General features: G+C 37.8%; 1 protein-coding gene across 9 annotated transcripts in view; it reads left to right on the top strand.

The window, feature by feature from the left end:
• nav1a (neuron navigator 1a) overlaps positions 1-24,313 on the top strand; it is a 210,023-nt gene that overhangs the window by 168,201 nt on the left and 17,509 nt on the right. For 6 of the 9 annotated variants that reach the window (XM_039689889.2, XM_039689892.2, XM_089124208.1 and 3 more), the window contains 6 exons: positions 2,448-2,525; positions 3,730-3,813; positions 5,397-5,435; positions 21,900-22,011; positions 22,104-22,222; positions 23,302-23,486. In XM_039689889.2, coding sequence (XP_039545823.2) covers positions 2,448-2,525; positions 3,730-3,813; positions 5,397-5,435; positions 21,900-22,011; positions 22,104-22,222; positions 23,302-23,486 — 617 coding nt within the window. The remainder of the gene's footprint in view (positions 1-2,447; positions 2,526-3,729; positions 3,814-5,396; positions 5,436-21,899; positions 22,012-22,103; positions 22,223-23,301; positions 23,487-24,313) is intronic. The other 3 variants (XM_039689893.2, XM_039689894.2, XM_089124209.1) reach the window with 1 other exon arrangement.

A 24,313-nucleotide genomic window follows, 5' to 3' on the forward strand; every position in this document is an offset into this window, starting at 1 on the left:
CAATCACAACAGACTGGACCATCTAACGAATCAGAGCAGAGTAGACCAATCACAACAGACTGGACCATCTGACCAAACAGATCAGAGTAGACCAGTCACAACAGAATAGGGCCATCTGACCAATCAGAGCAGAGTAGACCAATCACAACAGACTGGAGCATCTGACCAAACAGATCAGAGTAGACCAGTCACAACAGACTAGGGCCATCTGACCAATCAGAGCAGAGTAGGCCAATCACAACCGACTGGGCCGTCTGACCAATCAGAGCCGAGTTGACCAATCACAACAGACTGGAGCATCTGACCAATCAGATCAGAGTTGACCAATCACAACAGACTGGAGCATCTGACCAATCAGATCAGAGTAGACCAATCACAACAGACTGGACCATCTGACCAATCAGAGCAGAGTAGACCAATCACAACAGACTGGACCATCTGACCAATCAGAGCAGAGTAGACCAATCACAACAGACTGGACCATCTGACCAATCAGAGCTGGGACCAATCACAACAGACTGGAGCATCTGACCAATCAGATCAGAGTAGACCAATCACAACAGACTGGACCATCTGACCAAACAGATCAGAGTAGACCAGTCACAACAGACTGGGACATCTGACCAATCAGAGCAGAGTAGACCAATCACAACAGACTAGGGCCATCTGACCAATCAGAGCAGAGTTGACCAATCACAACAGACTGGAGCATCTGACCAATCAGATCAGAGTTGACCAATCACAACAGACTGGACCATCTGACCAAACAGATCAGAGTAGACCAATCACAACAGACTGGGACATCTGACCAATCAGAGCAGAGTAGACCAATCACAACAGACTAGGGCCATCTGACCAATCAGAGCAGAGTTGACCAATCACAACAGACTGGAGCATCTGACCAATCAGAGCAGAGTAGACCAATCACAACAGACTAGGGCCATCTGACCAATCAGAGCAGAGTTGACCAATCACAACAGACTTGAGCATCTGACCAATCAGATCAGAGTAGACCAATCACAACAGACTGGAGCATCTGACCAATCAGAGCAGAGTTGACCAATCACAACAGACTGGACCATCTGACCAATCAGAGCCGAGAAGACCAATCACAACAGACTATCATCATTGGATGCATGTAAACTTATAGTAGAAGACCTAAATAAAATGAGGAACCTTTAAAATAGCATAATAAGGGCATTTTAATAACTAATATAGCACTAATTAATAGCCAGACACTGCCATTAGCTGTTCAGAATGGTGTTATGAGATTTCTCTGCTATGTTTTTGTCAAGTGATGTTTCATTCAATCATTCAAATGAGCCAGTAGCTAACCACGTGTTGGTACTCATAATTTCCTCCATGTTCTGTGTTTAATAACTGTAATGTGAAGGCATATTCCCATCAGACGGGATACAACAAACGCAACAGAAAAATGATTTACAAGTTGATCATGACATTGAATATCTAAACAAAGTCCAAACATGTACTCAGCATCCAAACAATTCAAAAGGTTGTTTAAATAGTTTAATTGCAATAAATTGCTAAATTGTTGTCATTTTATATATCAAAACATTTATGTTAATGCAAATAATGATAATAAAATATTTAAAAAGTATTGCAACATGATATTTCAGATTTGACACGTTGCATGTGTCTAGTTTTAGTATATTGATGTCATGATTATAATATTTTATTTTCCTGGTGGGAATACGCCTTTACCGTTTCATGAGTCTGTCTACTTGATCTATGGATGCAAAAGGAATGTGTCTCACCAAGTTGCTATTTTTTTCCTGGAAAAAAATGTACTTGGTGAAATTTTGCATTCCAAGCCTGATGGCTTGACGTGAGTCTGATCACTCATTGTATGTGTTGTTCTGGTCTGGTGTGCATCAGATTATATGGATACACTCACCATTTGTCTTTTTGTTACGTTCAGTCGCATGTATAGAATTTATCAGCCAATTCCATGTAGAGATAACATAAACAGACACAGCTGCTATTGGGAGTGCTGAATATCTGTCTCAGTTTTCCAGCAGCTGCAGAGAGCTGACATTCCTGGAGCTTCATCGGCTCATTAATACTTTATTTTAGGAGAAACAATTTCGAGATTTATGTCAAAGTAAATCATGTGATCATTTAGAGGAATAGTTCACGCAAACATGAATTTTATGATTATCAACATCCTGTAACGACAATGTAGCTCAGAAATCTTGTTATAATATCATATTTTTGGGGATTTTGAGAGCCCTGGATTTTTGCGATCTGCATGGAAAAGAGCAGCCTAACATGTCCTAACTTGTTATACGGAAGAAAGTTGTACAGGTTTGGAACAACATGAGGATGAGTAATGACAGAATTTGCATTTTCAACCTATTCCTTTAAATGTAATGCCACTTTATTTTCAATTTATCTCTTGGTTAATAAGTTTGTGTGTTTGTTCACAGCAAATCCGTAAGCTGAGGAGGGAGCTGGAATCTTCCCAGGAGAAGGTGGCCAATCTGACCTCACAGCTGTCTGCTAATGTATGTGCGCACTGTCAAACACGCATATCAGTATATGCATACTATTGTTCAAACGTTTGGGAATTAACAGTTTATTTAATTTGTAATAATATTTCTCAGCCATGCTGTTTTTATGGTTATTGATTAAGTAAAAACTTCTTTCAAAAACATTTCAAAATCTTACCAACCCCAAACTTTTGAAAAGCAGTTCTGAAATATTCCAAACATTCCATTTATTATTTAAAGCTGCAGTACGTAACTTTTTTGTTTGTTTGTTTGTTTTCAAAATGTACACCATTTATATAAGCGAGGACATCATCAATCCATTTTCCAAATGCGTGTTTTTGTCCTGAATCGATACGGTACACTTATAAAAAGTGTTTATATAGGGACTATTTTAGACTGTAGCCCAGCACTTGCGTGACTCGCCATAGACTCCGCAAGACTCGTCATGTTCATCCGCAAGATGCATGCAGTTCTGTTAATTAAAGGGATAATTAATTAATTAAATTAATTTTTGATATGTTTTAGCTTGTCTTTGTTTCCGCAGTTGTTTCAATTTTGATACTTTTAGGTCAAACCGTTCTTGTCTGTCAGTCATATAATGGAGGTCTGTGGTCACCACCTCAAAGAGCATGCACAGAGAAGTCCAAATTAAACATGATTTAATGACTCGTAAATGTAAGTACACATTGATGGTCTAGGACACGAAACGAGCGGTTTGGGTGAGAAAACGAACAGTATTTATATCGTTTTTACCTCTTGTAACCACAGCCACGTCCAAGTGATCTGAGGGCACGGGCACTTTGTGGCTGTGATTACAAGAGGTAAAACGATATAAATACTGTTTGTTTTCTCACCCAAACTACTCGTTTCGTGTCTTAGGCCATCAATGTGTACTTAAATTTACGAGTCACTACATCATGTTTAATCTGGACTTCTCTGTGCATGCTCTTTGAGGTGGTGACCATAGACCTCCATTATTTGACTCACAGACAAGAACGGTTTGACCTAAAAATGTCAAAATTTAAAATACTGCGGAAACAAAGACACCTACATCTTGGATGCCCTTGAGGTAAGCTAAAACATACCAAAAATTAATTTCAAAGTGAACTATCCTTTTAACCGCTAGATCTCCAAACGTTGCGGACTGCAGCTTTAATATTACCTTAATTATATGACAGTCACTTGTAATGCCATTTAAATATTTGTTCTCTCTCTCCAGGCGAACCTGGTGGCAGCGTTTGAGCAGAGTCTGGCCCTCATGACCTCTCGACTGCAGTGCCTCTCTGTCAGTGCTGAGCAGAAGGTGCGATAGTCATCCTCTAACACACACACACACACTCCTGATCAGTCTCCACCATCGATTAATTCAAAGAAGATGAAAAATGGCTTATTGGTATAACAGTTAACGCCACGACGACACACCAAGCCGGCGTTAAAGAACTAGCAGTGATGAAGCTGAGTGTGTTATCAACTCGCGTCGGCTGTGTCTCGGCCCAAAAGCTGCGTTTGAACACACCAAAGGGACTACGAGCTTTTATTCTCATGCACTGAATCGTTCGCAAAGCTGAACAGCCAATCAGAGTTCTCGACATCGTCAAAGTGGACAGACGGAAATTTAACATGCTCAATCGGCCAAAATATGATGGGGTCCAACTAGGGGCGGGTGATATGGCTTAAATTTTATATCACGATATAAATAATTATATTTCACGACACAAAACGATATACAGGTGAAACTCGAAAAATTTGAATACCGTGCAAAAGTTTATTTATTTCAGTAATTCAACTTAAAAGGTGAAACTAATATACTATATAGACATATTTAGATATATTTCAAGCCTTTATTTGTTATAATTTTGATGATTATGGCTTACAGCTTATGGAAACCCCAAATTCAAAATTAGAATATTGGGAAAAGGTTTTCATTGCTATAAGCCATACTCGTCAAAATTATAACAAATAAAGGCTTGAAATATCTCATTTTGCATGTAGTGAGTCTATATAATATATTATTTTCACCTTTTAAGTTGAATTACTGAAATAAATTAACTTTTGCATGATATTAATTTTTTTTTAGTTTGATACCATTTTTTTTTTAGTTTGATAGTTTTTTTTTGATACGATTGAAATGTCATCATTTTTGTCACCAATTTCAATCACAACAGGCTAGATCATCATTGGATGCATGTAAACTTATAGTAGAAGATCTGAAAAAATTAGGAACCTTTAAAATAGCATAATCGGGGCATTTTAATAACTAAAATATATATAATATAATATAACATCACCACTGTGTGAATTAAAGATACATTTACTCTTCTTAAAGTGAGACAAAAGTGATTCAGTTAAGAGCATTGACAGATTTGCTTATTTGATGTTTCATTAACATTAATGACACAGACAACAGCAGGTTTATTAGGCTGCTCTCACTTTAAGAAGAAACGCACACATGCAATTTCTTTCTTAACTGTTTATGTTCACTTAAGACAAAAATTACTGTGTTTTACTGAGGATACTCGCAAAGATGGCCATTTTGACACATAAGTGTGTGTATTTGACCCAATAACACAACAACAAGTACTCGGTTCAGTACTCGGTTCAGTACTCGTCCGCTCGTCTCTCAGACAGCGCTGAGAAACAGTCCCTCAGACCCTCGGCTTGGTGTGTCAGGGCCTTGAGAGCATTAGCATTTCATATCACGAGGGAGTACATTTTTATATATAATGCATTTGTATATATATTAGTGCTATGAAATTGATTAATCGCGATTAATTGCATCTAACATATACGTTTTTGTTTACATAATATATGTGTGTGTGTATATACATATACATATATGCAAAATAAACGTGTTTGTGTGTGCGTGTCTGTTTATATATACTATAGTGGGTTCCTGAGGGGAAAAAGGAGAACGGACACGAGAAAGTGAGTTCAACCCAGAGGGTATATTTATTTACAAGTGAGCAAATGCAAAGAAAAGTAGACCCAGTGGATGGTCCGTGTCTCCGTAAAGTAGTGCTTCTTTTGGTGTTTCCATTGAGAGTGTCTTCATGGTGGTGTGGGTGAGTGAGTGTGAAGAGCAGACAGTGTTCAGTCTGTGTCGAGGTCTGCCGGCAGAGAGTCCGTAACACCAACCTCCTGTTAATCACTCGCCGGCGAAGAAACCAAATGTACAAATATAGCTGCGAGCAGCGATGAAGGGCCCAAGCCGGTGGCACCGCAACCCCGGTTCCTTAGTTACCTAAAAGCACCAGGGTGGCCATGCCACTGGCTTTGGCCCTTCATCGCGGATCACAGCTATATATATATATATATACTGTATATATACATATATATATGAAGCCGGTGGCACCGCCACCCTGGTGCCTTTAGGTTTATTGTGCAGGACATGCAAAATGTAACCCTGCTTTGACTGATGCAAGCTCTACAGCACAGTTTATAGTAAGAAAGAATATAGTAAGAAAGAAAAGTAAGCTGTTACTCTGAGATGGTTTGGGAAACAAACATTCATCATGTCGCATTGGTTTTAGTTACTTGTCCTCGAACAGAGCCCTAATCTGTTTATATTTCAGTTACACATTCTACATTGATTAAAAAAGAAAAATCAAATGTGTTTTTAATTCATACAGAAATAAAATATTTATAATTCAGCTGAGAATAAAGTTAGTTCAAATTTTAAGAAAAACAAATATATGATCTGAAATATAGCACATTCATTTTTAAATTCATTCAGGTTCAATTACCAAAAATACAATCTTAATTTAATTTAAAGCAAATAATAAATCTAAAATATATGGGTTATATGCATATTTTGTAAAAAAAGAAAAAAAAAGAAAGAAAGATATATATCCAAAAACACAAGGCCTTAAACTTTAACAAGGGTGCAACTCTTATCACTACAACAAACATAGTCACACACACAAGTCAAGTCACTTACATTTTAGATGCAATATTGACTTTTTAGATGCAATATTGACTTTTTTCTGTTTCAGCAGAGAAAATAGTTAAACAAAGATCACAGCGACCCATCGCGCATCTCAAAGCAATGTGTTTTCTCATTACTGAATGATTCAGCATTTTGAATCCATGACTCGTTCATTAAGACGGTCATCTGGCGACACCTTATGGTGATTTAGGGTTATGTTTAAAAGTATCGTTCTTTACAGCGATTTTTAATTGACTCCTGTTGAACCAATCTCGTAACATTAGGCCTATTGTGTAACCGATTTAATTTGATCAGCCTTACCTAGGGTAACAGCCCTATAGTGTCTTATTATTCTAAATTATTGAATTTATTGATCAAATTTACTAATGAAAAATGAAGCATACATTTATTAAGACTAGGCTGCCCTGCAGATATTAGGCTACAATATGCAGATTTAAATATACTATTTATCAAATAATCTGTTTATTTTTAGGTTACACATTACATTGTTTAAAAAATAAAAATCAAATGTGACCCGCTCTGGCGAAATGAGTCGGAAGTTGCAACCTTCCATTTTAAGATATGGGCCGATTATGTGGAAAAACCATGAAATAAAATATATATATATATATATTTTTTGCTAATTTCAAAGAACAGACATTCAAAAATAATCTCACAGGGTTTCATAGTCGAGATAATTGAGTAAAGGTATTTAAATAACGATTAAAGTTGTCAAAGCTTTAAATTCGCTGAAATAAACATTGCTCTTCTCAACTCCCCTCGTCACCTCTGAGCATTTCCCGGGTATCCCCTGAAACGTTGAACTCACTGGATGCTTCTAACCTAAACTGCGTGAGTATATTTATCTGCAAGAAGAATATAGCGTATGTAAGGCTGCAACGATCGCGACACTCAGATCCACGAACCTGTGTCGCGGTGTGAGAAGACAGAATCACGACACCGACACTTCAACTCCCGAAGTTATCCTTCACGTCCAGACCCAATGCTAGCTACAACATCTTTAAATTACTATTAGTATTATTTGAAGTTAACATTATAAAATACGTAGACTTACACCACAAAACTTAAATTATTACTAATTTTTTTTAAATTGGGCAATTTCAGCATTATGGAGGAGATCCAATTCCCAGATAATTAAATATTTTAATAAATTGGCCTATGTGAACCACCTGCACAAACCAAAAGTAATACTCACCGGATGAAGAAGGGTTGACTCTCTCCAGAACATAAAATCTTTATTTTATTTTCCGTGTTCGCATTTATGAGGAAAAACAATCCGAACGTGACCGTTCTCTGGAAGCAGCACTAAAACTTTCACATAGCTTAAACATGCAAGCACAAAGCCTTTCTTTAAAGTAAATTTCGTTTTAAAATAATTATCTTAATTTAAATCAATGTTTCATCAACCAATTACTAGGATTTAATAATAAGAAATAAATTGCAGACAATAGGCTAGGCCTAATCACGCGGAGACGCGCGGCACGTGAACTGAAGCTTGTCTCATGAACCGAAAGTCAGCGTATAAGGTATCCTCACAGACATATATATTGAAATGTCTAGCCTACTTTTAAACACAACCATTCAAAATGAAAGAAAACAGACTGCTCTCTGCTTATGTAGGCTAATCCGTATGAAAACTGAATTTCTCTCTGACTCCTCCTCAATCTTTCTGATTTTAGAACATTTTTTCTAAAAGTGACTTTTTAATTATTTATTTCAAAAAAATTAAAAATAAGTTGAGTTTCAGCCTCGTTAAATTGCATTTATATATGTTAATCCATTTGGTCAAATTAAGCTATATAAAATAAATAGTTTATCCCTTAAAATGCTATGGATTTTGAAAGATATCAAAAAAAAAAAAAAAAAAAAAAAACGGGCATAAAAACTTTAAAAGCGATTTTCTTAGGTTTTCAATTGGAAAAAAAGGGCAGACGACCAGAATTCAAATCTGTATATCTTTACAACCATTCAAGGTATGACCAAGGTATCATTTGAAAGCTTACAGTGTCCTCTTTCCATTAATATCAAAATCTCAATTTTTAAATTTGGGTCACTGTGACTAATTTTGCTGGATCAGGTCGGTCACACTCTAAAAAATGCTGGGTTGTTTTAACCCAACTTTGGGTCAAATATGGACTAACCCAGCCGTTGGGTTAAATTTTTACATTACATTTTTAACCCAATATTTCAGGTTTGTCCATATTTGACCCAAAATTGGGTTAAAACAACCCAGCATTTTTTAGAGTGCACAAATGTGTTTTTTATTGTAGTATTATTTTATACAGAAATACATTATAATTATATATAATATACAAAATATAACCGTGGGCGCGATTAAACAGTGTTACAATAAAACTCAACATTGTGTTTTTTAAAAATAAATTCAAATAATACAAATCCCGAAATTGCGCTAATTTTAAAATTAAACTAAAACTCATGGCTGCACAAGCATTCATAACTGTGCGCGCCAACAGCGAGGAACCAGCAGAACAGAGCTTGCTCTACTCCACAACATTAATGTCTTGTGCGGATATCTGTATTTTGACTTTCGGTTTTAAGTAAGCGATTTAAAAGTTCCCGAGTCCCAGCGGAGTCACACGTTGATTAACCGGTGGGAATATACACAATAGGCCTAACTGATATTGAACACAAGAGGGCAGTATAGCACTACGTATGACTCAGATTATTTTTTCTTCTTCTGAAGTTTACAACCATTATGGCTGTTTTTGAACGTAAACATAATTCTTAAATGAAAAAAGGGAAAAACTGGTTTAATTATAATATTTGTATAATTTAATTTAGAAACAAATGATGTATAATTACATTTTTAGAAGATATGAGGCTTTTAGTGTTTACTGTTTACTTTTTTGACATTACTTTAATCTTTTGCCAAAGTTGCACATGCCTACTGGCTAATAAATGTGATGTATCCGTCGAGCTATCTGTATCTATCTGTTTCAAGCAATTTCAAGCATGCTAAGAGTCCCAAAAGTATCAAAAAAGAATGTTAAAGTTTGTTTGTTGCCACAGCAACAGTATCAAAGATATCAAGAATCCATTCACAGGTCTACATCTGCTGTATTTTTACATTATACAGATGAAGTTTGAAGCAAATCGGTTAAAAATAAGAGGGTGATATCAAAGCATTTTGAAAGTAACACACTTCCTGCTGCCAGTTGGTGGCGCTATAAATTTGACTCACAATAGTCACATCCATGTAATCAGCCTCTTACAGTGAACACACTGCTGAAGTTTCATCAAGATCAGTTAATGTATGCTGAAGTTATAACACACTACCTGTTTCACGTTTCTCGCCATAATTTTGTTTCCTTGCCACGGCCAAACCGTTCGAGATATTAAAAATCCCCTCGCAAACTTTCATCCTCAATGCCTTGACTTCATGCTGACCGAGTTTCGTGCCGTGTGTTTGAATTCTCTAGGAGGAGTATTGCACATTCCATTGCGAGCGTTTTACAAACAAACCTCAATAGCCGACTTCCTGTTTGGCTGGGGTAAAAAGTAAGAGCGTGAGGTATAGATGAAACGATGAGATCAACATGTGTACCGAGTTTCATATTATTACATGCAAGCGTGTTTGATTTATGGACCAAGTGTTCGGACCCCGTTCCAGGGGGCGCTGTCTAGCCCCCCTGCCACACCCAGGTACCATCTTCAGCCCGGCTCTGATGGCTGTGGGATCTGACCTGTGTGCAAAGTTTCAAGAGTTTTCAAACCCGTTAAGGGCCCCAAAAGCCGCTAAGAGTCTCAAAATCATAAAAAAAAAGAATTTTAAAGTTTGATGCGTTGCCTCGGCAACAGTATCAAAGATATCAAGAATCCATTCACAGGTCTTCATCTGCTATGTATTTACATTATACAGATTAAGTTTGAAGCACATCGGGTAAAAATAAAAGGGTGAGTTCAAAGCATTTTGAAAGTGACACACTTCCTGCTGCCAGTTGGTGGCGCTATAACTTTGACTCACAATAGTCACATCCATGTGATCGTCCTCTTACAGCGAACACACTGCTGAAGTTTCATCAAGATCAGTTAATGTATGCTGAAGTTATAACACACTTCCTGTTTCACGTTTCTCGCCATAATTTCGTTTCCTCGCCATGGCCAAACCGTTCGAGATATCAAAAATCCCCTCGCAAACTTTCATCCTCAATGCCTTGACTTCATGCTGACCGAGTTTCGTGCCGTGTGTTTGAATTCTCTAGGAGTAGTACTTCAAATTCCATTGCGAGTGTTTTATGAACAACCCTAAATAACCGACTTCCTGTTGGGCTGGGGTAAAAAGTAATAGTATGAGGTTGTATGAACGATGAGATCAACATGTGTACCGAGTTTCATATTATTACATACAAGCGTGTTTGAGTTATGGACCAAGTTTTCGGACCCCGTTCCAGGGGGCGCTGTCTAGTCCCCCTGCCACGCCCGGGTACCATCTTCAGCCCGGCCCTGATGGCCGCGGGTTCTGACCCGTGTGCTAAGTTTCAAGAGTTTTTGAGCATGTTAAGGGCCCCAAAAGTGCCCGAATAGTCGTATAAATAATAATAATAATAAATATAGCTGCGAGCAGCGATGGCGGGCCCAAGCCGGAGGCACCGCAACCCCGGTTCCTTTAGTTACCTAAAGGCACCCGGGTGGCGATGCCGAAGGCTTTGGCCCTTTCATGATTAAATGTTAAAACGGCTTGCCATACTCTGTCATTTCGACTAGTCACAATTATGTTACAGATATCTTAAATGATAATACAAACTATCCAAAGTGTAACGACTAGACAGAAAGACTTTGTTGATATCTACAATGTTAATTCCGGACAGGCAAACTTAGCTTTTAAATGTTAAAAGGGCTTGCCATACAGGGACGTAGGCTCAGAGAGAGGCTCACCATATTCAGACCAAAATATCTGACTTCCTCTTGGTCCGAGCTAATGACTATGTATTAGAAAGTTGTACGGCTTGAGGAGTACAATGTATATACCGATTTTTGTAACTGTAGATAAAACTAACAACCCCACTTTTAAGTATATATATGGTGCCTTTAGTGTTATTCTGCACGACGTGCAAAAACTTAACCCCCGCTTTTTTAAGTATATATATATATATATATATATATATATATATATATATAAAGAGGGTTATTCTGCACGACGTGCAAAAACTTAACCTCCGCATTGACTGTCGAAGAGAAGTGTGCAGAAGAGCTTGCATCAGTGAGGGCTTTGCAAAATATATATACATACAAACACACACACACACACATATAAATGAGGTTAGTGTTTTACAATATTAAGGAAAGCAAATGTATTGAAATATAGCACATTAATTTTAAATTCATTCAGCTTCAATTACCAATTTGTAGTTTACCAATTTATCTTACTTTTATTTAAAGCAAACTATACATTTAAAAGATTAGGGTTATATGCATATTTTGTCATTTAAAAAAATACAAAATTGTTATGCAAAAAGATAAGGACTTGCAGAAAAAATCTACAGTCAGCCACACACACACACACATAAACGCAGACACCAGCAACCCCCCCCCCCCTCCCTCTTCCCCATACAGACACTGATAGAGACAAGATACACATCCAAACTGCAATATCTGACTTTCTTTTGGTCTGAGCTGTTAATTAGAAAGTTGATCGGCTTGACAAGAACAATATATGTGGCATGTTTTGTAACTGTAGGTAAAACGAGCAAAGTTAACACATTTTATGTGTCCTTTTTTAGTCATAAAATTATTTTCCTCGCCACGGCCAAACCGTTCGAGATATCAAAAATCCGTCCGGATTTGAGCATCCTCAATGTCTTGACTTCATGCACACCGAGTATGGTGGTGATTGGTAAACACATGCGTTGTAATTTGATGTATTTCTCCTAGGAGATTTATTCAAACAACACATAATTCCCAACTTCCATTTGAACTGTCTTAAAACTTAGAGCAGAGATGGGCGCAGGTCACGCAAGTCTCAAGTAAGTCTCAAGTCTTAACCGTCAAGTCTCAAGTAAGTCCCAAGTATTTTTTTGGGGGGGGGGGGGGGGGGGGCAAGTCAAGTCAAGTCACAGGCTATGTCAAGGCAAGTCAAGTCTTGTAGTAGGTTAAGTCAAGTGCAAGTCAAGTCACCTTATTATTTTAATTTTACATGCAGAATCTGATCTTAATAAAATGAAAAAACAAGATAAGTGTTTGCCAGTAAATTACAATAATTTGCAATGTAAATACTCATGTTCAGTAAAATACACCATGGAATCAAACAAAATTGTAACTTCATAAAATTATTTATTTTTCACTTCTGCCAACAGTGTGTTTGAAATGTTTTAAATTTTCAACATTGAGTCCATAAAACAAATAAAAGCTTAACATCCTACAGACTCTCTGAACACCTTCCTCTCTCTCAAACACAGTTTACAAACAATATTAAACTTTGTTACATTTCTCCTCTCTCTCTCTCTCTCTCTCTCTCTCTCTCTCTCTCTCTCTCTCTCTCTCTCTCTCTCTCTCTCTCTCTCTCTCTCTCTCTCTCTCTCTCTCTCACACACACACAGTGGCGGTTCTAGACCATTTCAACTGGGGGGGCCAAGCTGGGGCCAGTTGTACTGTTAGAGGGGCCAGTTACATTTAGACCTTATCATTTTCTGCACTGCACTGAATGCATAAATAAGCAAAATACCATGTTTATAATTATCCAACAATTTGCATTTCCATTATATTTTTACATTTGCATTACATATATCAGTCTGTATTTGAATTTCCATTTTATTTTTTTACATTGAATATACAGTATGTAAATATATATATATATATATATATATATATATATATATATATATATATATATATATATATATATATATATATATATAATTTTTACAAATTAATCTACGATTTTTGTGGGTTTTTTTTTTTTTTTTTTTGCAAAAAGATCAGCAAATTATCCTCTAAACTGGCCTTTTTAGGGGGCTTTCCTCTCAGGGTGAATGAGCTTTTTTATAATTATTTTTTTCCTGACATCTTTGAAAGACAGAAGCAATAATTAATGCATCCTTGGCCAGGATATAATTATAAAATATGACATGATTTTAAAAGTGACCTATAATATCGACTATGCAATACACTTTAATTTATCTAGTGCTAATAAAATTATTAAGCCTATTTGGAGAGAGAGAGATGTTTTAAAATCGACTATGCATTACACTTTAATTTATCTAGTGCTAATAAAATTATTAAGCCTATTTGGAGAGAGAGATGTTTATAATGTGACAATATGTCAGTCATCGTGATTCGTGTAATAAGATGACTAGGCCTAGACTACTTGTTCTGAGCAGGTGTTGTCAGTGAACAGGCTGTAAACTGTTGTCTAAGTTACAGACTGATACTAATTAAATGGGAAACGAATCGATTACCTAACGTAACCTCGGTTCTCTCTAGATGAGGGAACGAGCATTGCGTAAGCTAGCTTACGCTACGGGAAAGATTCATCTTACATCAGTCAAGTTGTCATAGTTTTTGTCAAACAAGTTGTGAATTTGTTTACATTAAAACAGGAGATCATGACTTACTCCGTGCTCCAAGTGATGTTCGGAGCTCCAGTGATTAGTTTCATCTGTGGGACGGGTGAAGAAACTTTCGGAAGATGTTGTAACAGAATCATATGAACAATTCCAGGATATGCTTTTTTTCATTGGTTGTTGCGTTAAATTTTACCCAGATACAATAGTGCCCTTTTCTGATTGGCTATTAAGTAGCACTTCTCTTTTTTTGATTGGCTGATGCGTAGCAGGGTCGACTGCTGAACTCCAGGCGAGACGCGCTTGATTCTCACGTGAGAGCGGCGCGGCCAGAGAAATTGCGTATATTAAATATATTATTAATAGTTTTTCCGCATGAGAAATACAATGTGTGACGGGAGTGTGAGACAAAAGACTGAAACGAGTGACTGTCATGCTCAATGCGTGACACACTATAAAAAAATATTTCACACTGACTCCACATTTAGGGGGGCCACAAGGGGGTCCAAGCTTGTTGTCGCAGGGGCACTGGCCCCCCCAGGCCCCCGCCTAGAACCGCCACTGCTCATACACACACACACACACTTTCTCTCTCTCTCAAGAAGCAAAAACATGACTGCTAAAGGTTGTATCAGCGATGGCGGGGTAACATCACTTAACATCACGAGTGATATTCCCTTAGGCCACGCCCCCTTGTCTCCCCAAAGTATTATAAGCAATCATGCGCATCCCGTGTGCAGAATGATGCACTTGAAGCAACACCAAGTCACAGCACGCAACGCTTCACATTGAAAAGAACATAGCGAAGGGATGGTATCTATAATCTATGCTTAGTAGGGCTGCACGATTTGGGAAAATGTCATATTGCCATTATTGAGCCAATATTGCAATTGCGATTTGCGACTCCGATATAATAAAATGGTTTCATGAGTCCAACTTGCTTGGTTCTAAAGTAAAATGCACACACAGATTAATGTTTATTTCTCAACTCAAACTAAAAACAACAACAACAACAATAAATGATTGATAACACCTATAATGATCAATAAATCATCAACCAAACCAACATTACAGTGATTCCATCAATTGAAAGCCATCAACTTTTTAAAAAATTATTAGGCTTAAAAAAAATATATAACAGCTTTTAAATTAAGTGAACTTCAAACAATCCCCACATAAACCCATAATAAAAAACATATTTACCTGTGCCCTTCCTGTCTTAACAGGTACAGAAATTGAATAAAGTTATCAAACAGTCTGCGCTGCCTGAATCATAAATTATATATATAATAATCCTTATTAAAGCTACAAAAGTTCTTTACTCAAGATCAGTGAGTAATTTTCTAATTTCCCTTTGTTCTTTTAACTTTACTGAAAGAACGCTTTATTCGCTGCTGGCCCTTTAAGAGCACCCGTTGCCGAGACGCGGATCTCACACGCGCCTCATAGCACAACTCTTTTCATCCATAGACTGTTCTTATGTTATGAAGATACTAGACAAAACCACATTTTGGCATAATTGTGTGTGCTATTGTTCGTTCAAGCTCGAAAGAGAACTGTTTATTCTGGGCTGGCACACGGTCAGTGCATGCGCATTATGCGAGTCTCATCTATTCTAATCTAGGGCACTCACAGGCAGCTTTTCACTTCTTGTCGTGCAAAATGCGAAAAGGCATTTGAACCAATAAGAGGGGGATCTTGTAACACTAGTCAAAGGATGACAAAAAAGAAGAGATGCTGCGCTAATAGCCCTACTTTGTTTATTTCATATAAAATCGCGGCATTTTGCGTTATATAATTGCATAGGTTTGAGATCGCTATTACGACTGCGATATAATTAATCGTGCAGCACTAATGCTTAGTGTATTCTAAAGGGCAATAAACTCCACTCCAGCAAGATAGTCATTTTATGCAAATCATAGACCTTTATGCCTTATCTACAAATAAAGTATAATATTGGGAACATTGATCTTGAAGAGAGTGTCGTCGTGTTACTGTCGCAACCGAACGCGACGCGCTAATGCTGATGCATGGAGAATGACTGAGGCGAGATGACTTTCCGTTAACTTTAACTTAGAGACTAAAATATTAATTTTACCACACATTAAGCTATTGAATGACTTTAGAAGTCTTGGAATATAGTGTGAAAACTTGATTGTGCTTTACAGTTTTTTATGCCTTTAGTGGGGCTTAACAAAATAACACAATATGCAGAATGTCGGACGTCACTTATAGGCTAAACTGTTTTTATAGATAAAACTATTTACATTCGGCAGTCATGAAAACAAATCTCAGATAACGGTTGACTAGGTAAATGTGTAATTTTGCGCCGGAGTTCTCCTTTAACTTACATTAGCTAGCTAACTACGAACGAGCTAACCAGATAACATTAACAAATTGACAAGCACTTACGGGCAGAATGGCTCTTCAAATGACGGACGAAATTGGAGGTTGTCATCTGACTGTCCGCGATCTTAACGTTGCATGTCTTGCAAAGCGCTGTTCTTTTGCCATCTTGTTGTAAGAAATTCTTAAATCCGAAAGCGACCCTCGGTATCCCTCCGGCTGACATGTTGATGTGATCTGATGTAAGTGGGCGTGGTGTGCGTAAGGTATGAGAGGGCATGACTGATGATCTCTGATCCAGTCATGACAGCGCTATTCTCAGCCTGCGCTCCAGCTGGATCAACTTTATTTTTTTTACATAATTTATATATTTTATATTCAAACTGAAAACATGATGTGATTAACACTCAAGTCATATTATTACATGCAAGTGTGTTTGATTTATGGACCAAATTTTCAGATCAAGTTTATGGACCAAGTTAATTTAATTAATAAACTAATTATATAAAACTATTAATGCACTACAATTAAACTGGTTATATGCCTTTACTTATAAAAAATAAAAAACTTATTTAAAAAAATACCAGGCTTAAGGCATTTATTTTTTTGCAGGCCATACACACAGGAGTGAAATGGTTAAGACCCCTCCCCCTACAAACACACACACATACACAGACAGGCAAAGATAGAGATGTAGGCTCAGATTCAGCAAGACCACATTCAAACAAACATATCTGACTTTCTGTGGGTCCTAGCTAATGAGTGTCAATTAGAAAGTTGTCCGGCTCGAGGAGTACAATATACATACCGATTTTTGTAACTGTAGATAAAACTAACAACCCCACTTTTGTCAAAAGGTGGCGCTACTGAGCCCTCACCACGCCCGTTTCTGAAACTTTGCACGTGTCTACTGGCTAATAAATGTGATGTGTCTGTCGAGTTTCATGCAATTTCAAGCATGCTAAGGGTCTCAAAAGCATCCTAAAAGAATGGTAACGTTTGATGCGTCGCCACGGCAACAGTTTCAAAGATATCAAGAATCCATTCACAGGTCTACATCTGCCGTATGTTTACATTATACAGATGACGTTTGAAGCAAATCGGGTAAAAATAAAAGGGTGATATCAAAGCATTTTGAAAGTGACACACTTCCTGCTGCCAGTTGGTGGCGCTATAACTTTGACTCACAATAGTCACATCCATTTGATCGTCCTCTTACAGCAAACACACTGCTGAAGTTTCATCAAGATCAGTTAATGTATGCTGAAGTTATAACACACTTCCTGGTTCACGTTTCTCGTCATGATTTCGTTTCCTCGCCACGGCCAAACCGTTCGAGATATCAAAAATCCCCTCGCAAACTTTCATCCTCAATGTCTTGACTTCATGCTGACCGAGTTTTGTCGAATTTGGATCAAAGCTCTAGGAGGAGTATTTAACATTCCATTGCGAGCGTTTTACAAACAAACCTCAATAGCCGACTTCCTGTTGGGCTGGGGTAAAAAGTAAAAGCGCGAGGTATAGATGAAACTATGAGATCAACATGTGCACCGAGTTTCATATTATTATATACAAACGTGTTTGAGTTATGGACCAAGTGTTCGGACCCCGTTCCAGGGGGCGCTGACGAGCCGCCCTGCCACGCCCGGGTACCAGCTTCAGCCCGGCTCTGATGGCCGCGGGTTCTGACCCATGTGCAAAGTTTCAAGAGTTTTCGAGCACGTTAAGGGCCCCAAAAATGCCCAAAAGGTTACAAAATAATAATAATAAATAATCCTTAGGAAAACAATAGGGCCTTCGCCCTTTCAGGGCTTGGGCCCTAACAAGCGTTTGTTTCAGTTGAGAGAAGAATCTCTTCCTTTTTTGTCTTCATCGGTGCTAGAAGATTGACTGAATGCTACGGCTGCAACTAAAGATTATTTTGATAATCGATTAATCTGCAGATTATTTTTCGTCAACATTATTATCCATTAACCTCTTAAGTGTCCACAGCCGTTTGGACCATAATGGCCCACAGCCATTACATATTTAAAACAGTAATGTCCTATAGACCATTTCACAAGATGTAAACAACACTGGTCCAGAAACACTTCCTGTTTCAGTTTGTAACTGTTTTCTTTATTTCACATGTAAAGAAAACATCTTAAAGATTCAGTTTTAAATGTTCTGTTGGTTGTATTTTATCCCAGCTTTTATGTAGTGTTAAAAAACTGAAACAGGAAGTTTGTGAAATGGTCTATATGAAACCTTAAAGGAGTAGTTCACTTTAAAAAAAAAAAATGCTGATAATTTACTCACCCCCATGTCATCCAAGATGTCCACGTCTTTCTTTCTTCAGTCGAAAAGAAATTAAGGTTTTTGATGAAAACATTCCAGGATTTTTCTCCATATAATGCACTTCAATGGGAACCAAACGGTTCAAGGTTCAAAAGACAGTTTCAGTGCAAACTGCAAACTGTTCAAAGAGCTTTACACGATTACAGACAATGAATAAGGGTCTTATCAAGCGAAATGATTGCTCATTTAAAAAAAAAAATAACAAAGTTTAAGTTTTATAAGCTCAAATGCTCACCTTGCTCTTTTTTGTGATGCACGTTCGTGACTCTCCTGTTCGAACTCGTTCATCAAAATGAAAAAAATAAATCATCAAAAAATGAAAACTTAAACTTTGTTATTTATTTATTAAATGAGCGATCGTTTTGCTTGATAAGACCCTTATTCATCGCCTGGTGTCGTTTAAAGCCCTTTGAAGCTGCACTGAAACTGTCTTTTGGACCTTGAGCCGTTTGGTTCCCATTGAAGTCCATTAAATGGAGAAAAATCCTGGAATGTTTTCATCAAAAACCTTAATTTCTTTTCGACTGAAGAAAGAAAGACATGGACATCTTGGATGACACGGGGGTGAGTAAATTATCAGCAAAAGTTGTTTTTTTTTTTAAAGTGAACTACTCCTTTAACTAATCTCGACAAATTATATATATCATTTGAAGGCTTACAGTCTCTAGTTTTCATATTTTGTTTCTGATTTTACATTACATTACATACTCTACAGAAGAGAGCAGTAATTTATCAATTTGTAAGAAATTATATTTTCATACTCCTAAGGCGTGTTCAGACTTTTATTTTGAAATAGCGATGAACATGAAATATCCTCAAAAAAATGGTAGAAACCTCAGTTTGTTTTTATGCCAAGAGTTTAAAAGATTACTTTTTTTAAAGGTCTGAAAATGTTTTTCATATATATATATATATATATATATATATATATATATATATATATATATATAAACAATAGATTCACCGTTTGTGATGAACACATACCTGTTCTTTTTATGTTTATTAGAGGTTGAGTGAAGTTTAACAAGACTCGCTATTATTGGAAATACTTGTGGTGCTTTCTAACATTTACATATAAGGATATAACCATAACATGTAAGAAAAATGTGCATTAAACAGCATTAAATCTGTCAAAGCATGACAGGGCAAGATGTAGTAACGCTTATGCTTTAGTTTGAAGCACTTATAAATATAAAGCATTCTCATGTTTCGGACAACTTGGATCATTTACCATTCCAGCGGCAGCTCACTCTACTGTATGTCCTCTGCTATTTTATTTGTATAAATATATGTATGTGCGTGTATATACAGTATATGCACGCACACACACACACACTGTATATATATATATATATATATATATATATATATATATATATACACTCACCGGCCACTTTATTAGGTACACCTGTCCAACTGCTCGTTAACACTTAATTTCTAAGCAGCCAATCACATGGCGGCAACTCAGTGCATTTAGGCATGTAGACATGGTAAAGACAATCTCCTGCAGTTCAAACCAAGCATCAGTATGGGGAAGAAAGGTGATTTGAGTGACTTTGAACGTGGCATGATTGTTGGTGCCAGAAGGGCTGGTCTGAGTATTTCAGAAACTGCTAATCTACTGGGATTTTCACGCACAACCATCTCTAGGGTTTACAGAGAATGGTCCGAAAAAGAAAAAAACATCCAGTGAGCGGCAGTCCTGTGGGCGTAAATGCCTTGTTGATGCCAGAGGTCAGAGGAGAATGGCCAGACTGGTTCGAGCTGATAGAAGGGCAACAGTGACTCAAATAACCACCCGTTACAACCAAGGTGGGCAGAAGAGCATCTCTGAACGCACAGTACGTCGAACTTTGAGGCAGATGGGCTACAGCAGCAGAAGACCACACCGGGTGCCACTCCTTTCAGCTAAGAACAGGAAACTGAGGCTACAATTTGCACAAGCTCATCGAAATTGGACAATAGAAGATTGGAAAAACGTTGCCTGGTCTGATGCGTCTCGATTTCTGCTGCGATATTCGGATGGTAGGGTCAGAATTTGGCGTCTACAACATGAAAGCATGGATCCATCCTGCCTTGTATCAACGGTTCAGGCTGGTGGTGGTGGTGTCATGGTGTGGGGAATATTTTCTTGGCACTCTTTGGGCCCCTTGGTACCAATTGAGCATCGTTGCAACGCCACAGCCTACCTGAGTATTGTTGCTGACCATGTCCATCCCTTTATGACCACAATGTACCCAACTTCTGATGGCTACTTTCAGCAGGATAATGCGCCATGTCATAAAGCTGGAATCATCTCAGACTGGTTTCTTGAACATGACAATGAGTTCGCTGTACTCAAATGGCCTCCACAGTCACCAGATCTCAATCCAATAGAGCATCTTTGGGATGTGGTGGAACGGGAGATTCGCATCATGGTAGGCAGCCGACAAATCTACGGCAACTGTGTGATGCCATCATGTCAATATGGACCAAACTCCCTGAGGAATGCTTCCAGCACCTTGTTGAATCTATGCCACGAAGAATTGAGGCAGTTCTGAAGACAAAAGGGGGTCCAACCCGTTACTAGCATGGGGTACCTAATAAAGTGGCCGGTGAGTGTATATATATAGAGAGAGAGAGAGAGTCGCATATATTATGTAAACAACAAGTTTTATGTTAGATGCGATTAATCGATTTGACAGTACTAGTATATAAAACATATTACCCGAACCTCAACTGTCTTTTCACTGCCCAAAAGCTACATTTAGCTACATATGTGTAACCACACAAAGTCACTGAGAGTGAAAACGCAAATTTGGGTCTACTTATGACTGAATGGAGGTTGGGGGTTGTTGGCTTTCCTATACGTTCCAGACGTTCATGGCACATTGCCCTCTGTGAAAGAGGCAGTCGGTCTAGAAAGATTTTTTTTTATCTTTTTTTTAGTCAGTGACCCGGATTCATCGATTCATTACAGTAACTGTGACCCTGCAGATTGTTTGAGTGATTCAGAGAAAGCAAATGATGTTGAGGTAGCAGTGATGCACAGCGGTGGGAGTTTTTGTAGACGACCCTGTGGCTACGTCTGCTGTAAATGTCATTGGTCAAGTGCAGGCAGTCACTCATTGTCAAAGCAGAAGTTAACCCACATTTATTTGGAAAACCATCAGTAGCAGCGCTTTGGGGAATGTTGCTACAATGTTGATGCTTTAAATGGATGAGCACTGAATAAAAATAAAAATCCATATTTCTCTACAGGACAGTGAATTAACAGACCTGAGAGAAACAATCGAGAAGCTTAAAACCAAGAACATGGAGGCACAGGCCGTCATCCAAGTCGCCCTCAATAACCCTGATGTTGCCCCCAAAGGTGAGGACAGGACGAATACACCTCGAATTGTGTTTCATCTCAATATACGATTGTTATGTTAGCAAACGAACATTCTTTATCCCTTCTCTCAGAGTTTCGAATCAGGAGGCAGAACTCATCCGAGAGCATCTCTAGCCTGAACAGCATTACCAGCCACTCCAGTGTGGGCAGCCTGAAAGATGATGGCAAGAAGAAGAAGAAAAAGAGCTGGGTAAGACACAATTATTGTAGACTCTTCTTTTGAAATTCTCTAGGGTCTGTGAAGTAAGACCTTAGAGAATTACACAATTTATAAGTCTCTCTGAGGGAATGTCTTGTGTCCACTCCGTGTCCACTGGTTTCCATTGGTACAACCACTGCAGCTTATTGATGAATTTATTAATTTATGAATTCACTAAGGTATTTAAGTTCAAAAACCTTGTTTTTTTGCACCTGGTGTCCAAAATGACATACTCTATGAACTTGTACTACACTCTCAGAAAAAAAGGTACAAAAGCTGTCACTGGGGCTGTACCTTTTCAAAAGGTACACTTTTGTACCCAAAGGCTGCATATTGGTACCTTAGTGGTATATATTAGCACCTAAAATGGACATATTACCACCTAAAATGTATATATTAGCACCTAAAATGGACATACTACCACCTAAAAAGGACATATTAGCTCATGAAATTGACATATTGGCACCTAAAATGTACATATTAACACTTAAAAAGTACATATTATTACCTAAAATGTACATATTATCACATAAAATGGACATATTAGCTCATGAAATTGACATATCCTGAAATGGACATGTTAGCACCTAAAATGTACATATTAACACTTAATGTACATATTAGCACCCAAAATGTACATATTAACACCTAAAATGTACTTATTAGCTCATGAAATGGACAAAAGTTTACCTTTTGAAAAGGTACAGCCCCAGTGACATCTTTTGTACTTTTTTTCTGAGAGTGTATTCACTATGTACTTAACCATCTAGTGACCAATGTCGGATGACAAAATAACCATATAAAATTAATACACTAGACTCTTACAGACAGTTTAGTGCATGTCCAACATTCCATACTTTTTTTGGGAAAAATAAGTGCATAATTGATCCTTCGCTAAGCCACGTCCGAAAAACGCTACTGACCAATCGTGCAACCGTAACTAGGCTTGGGAGGTCTGGCAAGCTTTCGAGAGAGGGAAACATGCCGAAGCATTGTGCGTATGGATTGTGCAAATCTGATACCCATCTTGATCTTAACCTAGTCTTGTCGTTCTCTGGATTTCTCTGTAGCTGCGAAGCTCTTTTGGCAAGGCGTTCAGCATAAAGAAGGGTGCTAAAGGTGGCTCGATGTACTCTGATATTGAAGAGATCACCACTCCAGATTCGTCTGCCCCCAATTCACCAAAACTGGCCCATGAAGACGGAGAGAATCCGCCCCCTTCCCTCCAATCCAGCCAATCAGCCATCTCCTCTGTGTGAGTAAAGTTTGAATAGTTTTTAATAAAAAGAGAGTCAAGAGAGGGCGATTTCACTTTATTTTGATGGTCCCTTTAACACATTCTGATGACTATAAGTAACGTTGCACCTACATGTCTATTAACTCTCATTAGGCTGTTAGTGGAGTATTAGTAGACTGGTAGGGTTAGACATAGATATCTGTATAAAGGCTAGATATCTCGTCCGCGCTGCTGGCCAATGGAGGTCGATGTCAGCACCTGGCGGCCATCTTGTCACAGGCAGCTCGTTCACTGGTAACATTGTTTTAATGGTGCATGTACTTTTTAAATCACCATAACTTGCTCAATTTTCTACCGATTTTCAAACGGTCTGGTTTGTTATTAAACGGCAGAGATGTAGTTATGATACTGCATACTTATGAATAATAAGTGTATAAATAAATACATAATCATCCAGAATTATAACCACGTTAATAACGTTTGTAAGAAACCAAACCGTTTGTAAATCCGTCAAGATTTCAACTAGATAAGAGTATTTCTTACATCAGATACCACAGAGCCCGCCAGAAAGCCTGTCTGTGACAAGATGGCCGCTGGTGATGATGATAAATACTCCGCCGTGAGACATCTAGCCTTTATATAGATATCTATGGGGTTAGAGACAAGAATAAGTTTAGCGTTAAGCGATTAGCGATTAGCGTTTAACGTTAGTTTAAGCGTTGGTTTAGCACTGGTTTACGTTCTTGATCAAATCGAAAAATAACGTCATAAAGTATATATACATGAAAAATACATTTACAACATTAGTACATGTACAAAATTCAAGTCCAAAATGTTTGTACGCA

This window comes from Pimephales promelas, chromosome 20 (assembly GCF_988280905.1).
Source record: "Pimephales promelas chromosome 20, fPimPro1.hap1.1, whole genome shotgun sequence".
NCBI lineage: Eukaryota > Metazoa > Chordata > Actinopteri > Cypriniformes > Leuciscidae > Pimephales > Pimephales promelas.